We start from the raw sequence: 10527 nt of genomic DNA, 5'->3' as shown, positions 1-10527 counted from the left end.
TCTCTCTCTCTCTCTCTCTCACACACACACACACACACACATTGGTGATACTTTCCTTCCTTATCCAAGTCTGTCTCCCTGTCTCCATGGTTTCTGTGCCAAAGATGGCCACAGTGCTTTTCTAAATTGCACATCTTTGAATGACAGTCACAGTCTGCAGACGGACACACCCTGGCTTTGGGATGAGCCCCAGCTGGCAGGAACCACCCTCCTTTGAGCCTGTTCCTAAACTGTGCCCTGCCCTTGTCACTTCTTGCTTGGCATCCCCGCTCAACTTCAAGGATACAATGGGGGCTAACGGAGGGTGGTGGAATGAGGAACAGGATGTTTGAACAAAGGCCTTTTAGGCTGGGCACAGCTAGAATGGGAGCATCACTGAAGCTAATTTATAAACTCGAGCTTCGTTTTTGCCTCTGCCACTCACTGACTTGTGATGCTCACCTTCTTTGCGCACTGTTTTCCTTATCGCCAGAACCAACTGCCTCTTCCTAGTTTCTCTGTGAGGATGCAATGGATACCGGTGAGCATTTACCTCTTTAGCTGAGGCAGTGGATCCCAAACTTTCCTACCTGTTAGCATCACCTGGGCTGCCTTTACAGTCCTGCTGCCCAGGCTGCAGCCTCAACCCACCAAACCTCAGCCTTTGAGGAGAGAACCTGGACACAGAGCCTCAAGGCTCCTGGTGGCATGTAAAAACCCTTCTGAGCACCTGTGGGTTGAACGGGGTGAGTCCTTGATAAATAATTATCCAGCTTCTTCCGTGGACTCACAGTGGTAGGGTATTCATCAGGTAGTAGGGGCATATCAGGAGCCTAAGAGAGCTCATGAGTGCTGGGTGCTCTTTACATGTGCACACAATGATAGCAGGAAGTCCTGTAGGACACAGGCAAGGTGTTCCTCCTTCCAAACCTAGCTGATTCTCTTCCCCCAAATCAGGCCACTCCACCTCCATTCCGAGACTTAATACTGTCTTTCTTATAACAAAACTCTGATAGACAATCGGGATAATAGTCCTGGGCTGCTGTAAATAGTTTTGCAGTGAGGACAATTTTAGCCTTGTAAATAGAAAATGTGGACATTAACCAATGCTTCCCTGCGTCATAAAAAAGTTCCCTTACTCTGTAATTTCCATTCCATCCTCAGGCCACAACAATGGACGGAGTTGCCCTCAACACTGAAGTCGTCTACAAAAATGGCCAAGATTACAGGTTTGCTTGCTACACCCGGGGCCGAGCCTGCCGCAACTACCGAGTACGATTCCTATGTGGGAAACCTGGTAAGCAGGCAGATCCTGGCTCCTTGTTGGGTTAGAAATACAACTGTGCTCTGGTCTCTGACCTGGCTGCTAGGCACTGTGAAACGGGAAGGCTGGGTCAGCGTGTGGAGTATCAAAGAGTCATAATTACCCCCCCTGAGTGGTCTAGGCACAAAGACAGGAGCAGCCAGACATCCCTGGAGTTGAAAGCAGACAGCAACGCTCCGCCCCGTCATACACCTTTCTAGAAGGGGTGGGCATGGTTCAAGAAGGCAGTGTGCTGGTGGACAGGGCTGACACAGACTTTCTGCCTCTTCTGTTATTTATTTCAAAGCCAGTTCCCCAGGCGGTCCTCCTTAGAAAGGACTGGAAACGGCTGGTTTGTTCTGGAATCAGCATCTCCAGAAAGCAGTCATTAGGGATGGACTGGGGGTGGGGCTTACGGCTACTGTAAATAACAGTGGAGAAGGTCTATATTTGTTTTACATCTTGGGCAAAGTGGGTGTGGTGAGGCAGAGCATTGAAAACCAGCTTAGAAGTCAGTGGAAAATTCCTCTGCCTAGAGCTAATGAATGGGTCTTTTTTGGTTGGGTTTTTGTTGACTTCAAAAACCTGTAAGTACTGAGACTGTGATGGAGAGAGCCTGATGATTTGGGTTTTGGAAGGGCACACTTGGCATTTACCGATTTCCAGAGGGGAGGGGGAAGAGGTGGGCAGCCACATGTTTGCTGAGGGCAAAGGGCTGCCTCTCACTCCTTCCTGTTTTGGGGTTACAGTGAGGCCCAAGCTCACGGTCAGCATCGACACCAACGTAAACAGCACCATCCTGAACCTGGTGGACAATGTGCAGTCCTGGAGGCCTGGAGACACCCTGGTCGTCGCCAGCACTGACTACTCCATGTACCAGGCAGAAGAGTTTCAGGTTCTCACCTGCAAAGCCTGTGCCTCTACGCAGGTCAGAGTGGCAGGTAGGCATCCCACTTCTGCCCAGACTGCATGAATCTGGACACGGGTAGACCCTCAAGTGAAAGGAGATGTGTATCTGTGAGCTATTCTCAGAATGCTGTGTAACAAAGAAAATGATGAGAGAGTCTCGCTGCAAGCATTTGCTCCGTTCTGATGCATCTATACATTGTCCAGGCAGGCAGCCTAAACTGATATCTGAAATAAATTTACTTGAGAAGAAATGGTTATTTTGGCTCATGGTTTTGGAGGCTTCAGTTCATGGTTTGTTGGCCCTGCTGGTCAGGACAAGAACTAGGAGTGAAAGGAGTTACTTGTCTCATGGCATCCAGGAAACAAAGAAAGAGGAAGGTGACCGAACTTCTTCCCACAAAGCTAGCCCTAATAGCATCATGGCAAAGCTTGATTTAACTCATGGGCCTTTGGGGGACACTATCATAGCACTGGCCGTAAGCTGTTCTACGCTGAGCCTTGCTCCAGCATGGAAACTGGGATCAGATCGGTTCCACACTATTCTTAGTCTTCCCCAGACATATTCTTCTTATGACAGAGGTTGAATGTTCCTATAGAAATGAGAGGAAAATGGAGAAATTCGAAAGTCTGGGTTTAGAACTGGCTCACACTGGGCATACTAGCTTGCATCTAGAATTCTAGAACCTGGGAGACCAGGTATGGAGAATTGCATGGCGAATTTGAGGCCAGCCTGGGATGTATAGTGAATTCCAAGCAAACCTGAGCTTCAAGATAATACCTTATTTCAAAACAAAATTTAAAAAAAAAATGAACTCAGAAAAACTAAACAAAACTGACATACTCTGATAACACAGTCTGCTGGCCAAAACACAGGTCAATACAGAGCATAGCCCCTGGTCAAGTTCAGCATGAATGGCTAGAAAAGCCTATTTTTCTCAGAGACTGAAATGGTAGAACATTTGTTTGAAAATAATTTAGTCTACCTCAATACTTTAATTCCCCTCTTTCCATAGCTTTCAAGTTTCCTTTTTTCTTCTCCTAAATAACTTTCATACCCTATATTTGATGTTTTGTGACATTACCAGAAACACAGATTGTTAGGATAGCAAAAGAGACTATCTTAGTTAGTGTTCTGTTGCTGTGAAGAGACACCATGACCACAACAACTCTTATAAAGGAACATATTTAATTAGGGGCTTGCTTACAATTCGGAGGTTTAGTCCATTATCACCATGGTTGGAGCATGGCAACATGCAGGCAGACGTGGTATGGGAAAGGTAGCTGAGAATTCTACAACCAGGTTGGCTGGCAGCAGGAAGAGAGAAAGACGCGGAGTCTAGCTCAAGCACTTGAAACATCAAAGCCCACCCCCGGTGACCAAACATCCAAATATATATGCCTCTGGGGGCCGGAATTCCTATTACCATCACAGAAACCTTAAATATAATGTTGGTCCATTGCTCCTGGGAAATACATATGTATATCTTTGAGTTGTAAGCAACAGAATCCAACTTGACTATCTGAAACAAGAAAGGAACTGATTGACAAGCTGTTCGTGTCAGAGAAACAAATGAGATACTAAAGAATTAAGCTGCAAAGGACTCAGAGAAGGGCATCTTTGAGGGCCTGGGCAGCAGGAGGCAGTGGGCAGCATTTCTAGGTGTCTCTGTCTTTAAGAATCTCTGACTCCCATGCTGCACAGCCATGGTCGAGGGAGAGGGCATCTGACTGGACTAGTGGCCTCTCTGAGAGGTTATGACCTTCACCAGCAATCCTTAGACTGCCCCAGTCAATAAAGGATTGTTTCTTAATGAAAAACCTGAGCGACCAACCAAAAGGAAGGAGACTGTATACCGTGTGTTCAGACTATCACATGCTACTACCTGGGAAAGTATCTCAATCTTGATGAGAAAATTCAGCCCTGAGAAGACATATCCAGTATATTTCAAATGTCTAGTATTTTAGAAATAAACCTTCAAAAACTAAATTCTAAACAATCTTTTTTCTTGGCTTGTTGGGAGGAACCTCGTTTTCATGAAGAGAGAAGCCATGATGGAGTTCTGCCTCCTGAGCTTGTTCTTGGGGAAAGGGGGGCCCTGTTGTGTCGAGTACGCAGCTGGAATCCCAAGGCACCCATTACACAGTCTGCAAAACATTTTTAGTGAGATGCTAATTTGGAAGTAAAATAAGAGAAGGCAGTAGCAGGGGGCGGGTCAAGTCTAGATGAGGAGAGTTGCAAGGTAAGAGATCCCCTGTTTAAATGATAAGGCTTGAACCCCACATTCTTCAGGAAAGGCTTTGAGGCACCTTATAATCAAGTCTACATCAATTTGATCCCCAAAAGAAAGAAACAAAGTGAACAAAATAATCTAGGTGATAAAAGTCTAAGTATGTCCCAAGTGTTAGGATCAAAGGCCTGCGCCACCACACCTAACTTGCTACAATTGCTATTGACATCAGCTACAATAATTCTTTTTAATCTTCTCATGTGTATGTGGGTTTAGTGTGCATATGTGTATGCCTGTTCAAATGTGTTTGGGCACATGTTTAGGATGTGCAGGTATATGAGTGGTGGCCCAAGGTTCATCTTGGGAGTCATCCTCTATCTTTCTCCTGCGTATTTACTGAGGTGGTCTCTCAGCTGAATCTAGAGCTTGCTGACACAGTCAGTCTGCCCAGGTAGCTTGTTCCAGAAATCTCCAGTCTCCACCTTTGGAGCCCTGGAATTATAGGTGAGCTGCTACACCCAACCAGTATTTAGATAGGTGCGGGAACCGAGCTGCGTCTCCATGCTTGTGTGGCAAGTGCTTTGACTGCAGAAGGGGAGAAGGCAGGACAACTAGGGGCTTTGTTTGAAGGTACAGGAACCCACTGAAGTCTGTGAGTCTGCTGGGTGTCCCCTAGCAAGGCAGAACCATGCCTGCATCTATAGGACACGTAGGTGATCACCAATGGGACAGAGCGTGGTAGAAACCTCCTGGGGATGTCAGGTGCCCCCTTTGGTAGGTCCTTTGAATTGATGTCACTCCTTGTGGCTTCAAGTAACATGTAGCTATCCAGAATGGAGGAAGCCTGACTGATTTCCAGTTCTTGCTGCAAGTAGGTGTAGGAGTTCTGCTAGGTCTGGGCAGACCAGACCTCATCTGAATCCCAAGATAGAGCAACTTAAGGTCCATAGAGGAGGTCTCACTTTGAGCAGGAGAGCTGTGGATGGCAAGATAACCCTAAGGTTAAAGGACCCATGAGATGCCAGGCTCACTCAGCAGAGATGTGGGGGTTCATGCTAAGGGCTACTGTTCCCAATAAGCATGCCACCAACTCAACCAACTGGACCAGGAGTGTCAGAGGGCCAAGTCCCAAAGGATGAACGTAGGAGTGGAGACAATGCAAGACTTGCTTCGTGATGCCCCAAGTCCCTTTATGCTTTAGCATCGAAGGATTCTTCTTCAGCCTCACACCGCCTAGTAAGAGTGGATCAGCCACTCTGCTCAGAAGCTTTGTGTCCCCATGGAAACAGCTCCTTCTGGCAAGCAGTGCCACAGAAGCCTCAGGTGGGGATGAGTATGCGTGCATAGCTGTCTGTCCATCTGTCTCTCCTGAGCAGGCACCCACTGCTCCTCTTCCCAAAGTCCGTTCTCTGCTCTCCCTCCTCCACTAACACAGAGGACTCCGCCTGCCCATCCCTTTCTCTGCCTGCCTTCTTCTCCCACGTGCTGCATTCTATAGGGTTGCTTCCTCAGTCTGGCTGCAGATAGGAACCCAATCTCCTTGGATCCTCCTTCCTTCTAATTCCAGAAAATAGCCTTTTTTTGCATTTTAAGGGTTTGCTGATGAGAAACAGATGAGGTGACAAAGTGCTGGAAACACACGAGTCATCTAAAAATTAAGGTTTTTTTTTTTTCAAAATTTCACCAACTGCTGTGTGATTGATTCCCAGCACCTCTTGATGTGGCTGAAGTCTTCCCCTTGGCCTTTTGCCCCCCTTTTCCATCATTACCTTCCCACTCTGCCTCATAATCTCCACACTTTTAGCCACTGCCACCACTACTTAGAATGAGTGTCATGTCCCCTGACAGCCCCAACACTTTCCAGGGTCACCCATTCCTTCTCTGTGAGACCCTCAGCTTCTGGGGGTTCTTTATATGTGAAGCAGAAGAGGAGACTGAGGTTGTAGAGATCAAACATCTAAGTCCACGATTTCCAATGTGGCAGCCACCAGCCCTAGGTGGCTGCTTCAATTAAGTTGAAGTCAAATTAAATTCATAGAACAGACAGGTTTTAAATGTGAAGGTCACATGGGCTTAGTGGCTACCGTGTTGAACAACAAGGAATCGGTTGTCACAGGATGTCCTTGTGGGTGGTCGGGTAGTGCTACTGTAGACTAAGCAAGCCAGTATGAGAAGGACAGCCCACTTCCCCTGACTCTCTGGGTTCCATTGGGTCTAACCTACAAGTGTACCTGTGTGTCCATCTCCCAGAAGAAGGTATTGATGGTTTATTCTTCTCTTTTGTGTTGTCTGATTCTGTACTTGTCCGATGGAGGTTTGCAGAGTATGGTATTGGGCTGCATGTGGGTAAACTCAGAAAACTACCAAGCTTAGAGTCCCTCTATATTCCAGGTCCTCCCCGCTCCTTTCCTTGGCCCAAGGCTTTCTTAAATTATTTGGGACAATGCTGACCTGGCCAGCCTGCGCATGTGCGTGCTGAGAGGAGGGGGGTGGAGAGGGGCGAGAGATCCCCTCATCAGGAAGGGATGGAAAGAGGTGGAGAGGGGTGAGAGAGCCCCTCACCAGGAAGGGACAGAAGGAATTGGGCACCCCACTCCAAGCAGTTGCTGCGGTTGGGAGTGGCCTGCAAAAGGAACAAGGAGAGATAAGTGGCCTCGCTGCGGACAGCAGCAGTTGTGGTAAAGGTTCTGATAAGGAGCCTTGCAGCAGGGGAGTTGGCTGTGACTGTGAAATTCCCACAGTTCTCAGTAGGGCCTGCACTTCCTTAGCCCATGGGAGTCTGATAAACACAGCCTTCTATCCACCTGAAGTCCTTCAAGCCCCCCCATTACCCCCCACTGAACAAAGAAAACCCTGAAACCAGCTGTTGTTCATCAGTTCCTGTCACTGGTGGAGCTCTGGAGACAGCCCTGACAGCTGCAAGTGTCATTTCTGTCATTTCACTCCAACCATGTGCCCAGGGCTGTTTGAAATATTCTGTGGATTAACTAACTTAACGATCTAGCTACCTTTTGGGATGTGAGCTATTTTTTTTTTTTTAATCTCTGCTTCATAGACGCAGGGCCCAAGGTTCAGGGAACTTAAACCACAGGCTCCAGACGCAGGGCCCAAGGTTCAGGGAACTTAAACCATAGGCTCCAGGTGCCTCTGTAAACTGAGTCACACAGCCTGGCTCAGAACCATGTGGAGAATGATGGTCTTGGATAAAGGCAACCAGGTGGGTGAAAACTCTGAGGCTCGGATGGCAAAGGGCCTCAGGAGGCAAGACCAGCCAGCATGGTGGCAACTAAAGAGGATGGGTGGGGATGAACCTACCAGGGACCAGAGTGTCTGCCCCATCTGCCTTGGACTAGCAGAAGGAGCGGGACTCATGTGACTGAGCCAGTAGCTCATTGTATCTTCTGGGAAGCCAGCCCTGTGCTGTACCTCTCAGGACCCAGTGGAATGCCCATCACTTCCCTTGACCCTTTCATCAGTAGTGGGAGTCAGTTCTTTGACCATACCCCTCACACAACCCCAAACTGTCTTGCTTGGCTGAAAAATCCTTTGCCAGTTTCCCTGGGCATTGTCGGTAACTCTGTCCTTAGGGATGTCCACGAGGGAAGATTAGCTCTGGATCCGGGAGCCTGGGACTTAGAAGACCAGGATCACAGACGCTCTTGGGGACAGATACCCAGCTTTGTAAGAGGGTCCAGTTCTCTGCATGTTGAGCAGGGGTGGCTTGGGAGAGCAAACAGAAGAGCAGAGGTTCTCCGCTGACAGAGAAAAGAGAGAAGGAAGATGTATCCAGACAGAAGCTGACATGTAAGTGGTCCCCCGGCAAGACAAAAAAAAAAAAAAAGAGAGAGAGAGAGAGAGAAACAGCCTCCCTATTGTACCCCATGACAGCCATGTCCCCCAGGCTCTTTCCTTCTTAGCCACCAAGCCGTCTCTGTGTTTCCTCTGTCTGGCTTTCTGAAGCGAGTGTCCCTCAGAAGCCATGTACGCCACTTTCAGAGACAGTCCTTGCCCCTTGCCCTGTGACTAGCTCGCTTGTGAAGGCCACAGACCCAACAGGCAGGGAGATGAACCAGGGAAAGAAGCAGAGGCTTCTGCATCCATGTCCGGAGGACCTTAAAGCAGTAAAGACACGTGACCATGACCGAAACCAAAAGCCATAGTGGGTCCAGGAAGGAAGAAGACCAGCGGTCTGCAGATAACTCGCTTCTGGTTATCTCCTCTAGCGCTGTCAGACTCCGCATGGAGCCGTTGGAAGGCAGTAAGGTCTAATGGAAGGCTTAAGTTCGTTAGGGGTATATTCTAGAAGAAGACTTTGGGATACTGGTCTCCTCCTTTCTCTGTTTTATTACTGGCCGCAAAGTATATGGACTTCCTCTGGCATATGCAACCACCATGAGATCCTGTGCCATCACGGGCCCAAACGACATAGCCAGCGGGTCCTGACTTGAAACCTATGAAACTGTGAACTGAGATTAAACCTTTCTTCTTCTAAATTAATTCATCCCAGGTATTAGTTATAGTACCAGAAAACTGACTGTCACTATGCCTGGGACTCTTAAGGACTCTGTGGAAGGCTGACTCTATGTTGATTATGTTATTCTTCGTTCCTATGAATATTGCCTCACATGGCAAAAAGAACTTAGAATTCTGACTGCAGTTCTGGAAATGGAAGAGTGTCCTGGGTTATGTGGGCGGGTCCAATATAATTACAAAGGTTATCAGATAAGAGGGATTGAGGACGATTAGGGAGGAGAAAGCCATGGTCAGACTGAAGCAGATGGAGCCATGGAAGATGGGAGACCAAGCAGATGGAGCCATGGAAGGTGGGAGACCAGGTCACAAACCCAGGAGTACAGGTGGCCGCTGGAATCTGAACAAGCCCAGGAACAGGTTCAATACGGCACCTTCTCAAGCAAGCAGCCCTGCCAACACCTCGACTTGCCCCAGGAAATTAACTTCGGACATCTAACCTCCAGGACCATAAAAAATAAAGCTGTGGTAATTTGTCACAGATGCGACAGAAAACATGCGCCGCCGTTCTCTTGCCCCGAGTTGTTTTCTCAGCTTCAGCGTGGAGCAATGTCATCTTGCTTCAAAGAAACCACTGTCTCACTGAGTCTGCAGAATTCTAAAACTATTTTTGCATTGCTTCCTTTAACAATTCTGCCAGCTCCCAGGATGTGTGCCAGTGAAGGGGGAGGGCAGGGGTCAGCTCTTCCTGTGGGTGAGAAAGCAGAGGAAGGCCACTGTGGTGGGTATCACTAATTTTAACCGTGGCCTTCACACACGGGCACTCGTGGTATCTCAAGGCCATGGCAAGGGCCTCCTCAATCAAGTCAAGGTCAGAGTGAGAACTGAGTAGCATAGGTGGTGTGGTTTGGGCTGGAAGTCCACACGGGAGAGGCATGTGCTTTGTAATTGCATCCTCAAGGGAAACAGAAATAGCCACAAGCCCTGTCAGCCATCTTAGTAATGAGCCTGTCTTAAGCCGTGTTTTCTGCACAGATGGAGGAAGAGAAGATGGGAGGGGTGAGACTAAGGGAATTTGGCTGGAAAGGGGGTGAGGTAGTGGGAGGGAGAGAGAATAGACAGAACACGGGGTCAAGGATTCAGACCACACAGGACAGGGTTCTGGAGGGAGTACGTTGGAGGGGGTGGGTGTTTGGTTTGTTAGATTTTTTTTTTCTCAAGGACAGCAGGGTCTGGGAAAGCTTGAGGGTTGAGAGCATCCGCAACACAGATGAGGGATGAGGTGGCTGGCCTGGAAAGGACTGTCAGATGGAGGCAATGCCTTCTGAATGTGCCACAGGACAGGGCTAGGATCCATGGGCCGGGAGAGTGCCTCCTCTGTGGGATGAAGTCAGCACAGAGCAGGATGCAAGTTCCTCCCTACTGCTCCCTGTGGTGCCACAGGGACATGTATACAAGCCCGTGGCTCTGGGCGCAGGAACACCAGCCTGCTCTTCCTTAAGTACCAGGCTGTGAATGTATTTTCCACAAGGCTGCTGAGAGTAGCGCACAGGTTTGTTTGCCCTGCTCTGAAGTGTCTCTCTCTCTCTCTCTCTCTCTCTCTCTCTCTCTCTCTCTCTCTCTCTCTCTCTCTCCTCT

General features: G+C 48.4%; 1 protein-coding gene across 1 annotated transcript in view; it reads left to right on the top strand.

The window, feature by feature from the left end:
• Cemip (cell migration inducing hyaluronidase 1) overlaps nt 1–10527 on the top strand; it is a 140760-nt gene that overhangs the window by 90374 nt on the left and 39859 nt on the right. Inside the window, exons 10-11 of the mRNA XM_005357690.3 lie at nt 1144–1276; nt 2032–2223. Of these exons, the coding sequence (XP_005357747.1) occupies nt 1144–1276; nt 2032–2223 (325 nt within the window). The remainder of the gene's footprint in view (nt 1–1143; nt 1277–2031; nt 2224–10527) is intronic.

Source organism: Microtus ochrogaster, chromosome 22 (assembly GCF_000317375.1).
Source record: "Microtus ochrogaster isolate Prairie Vole_2 chromosome 22, MicOch1.0, whole genome shotgun sequence".
Lineage (NCBI taxonomy): Eukaryota > Metazoa > Chordata > Mammalia > Rodentia > Cricetidae > Microtus > Microtus ochrogaster.
This window is presented reverse-complemented; position numbering and strand designations above follow the sequence as displayed.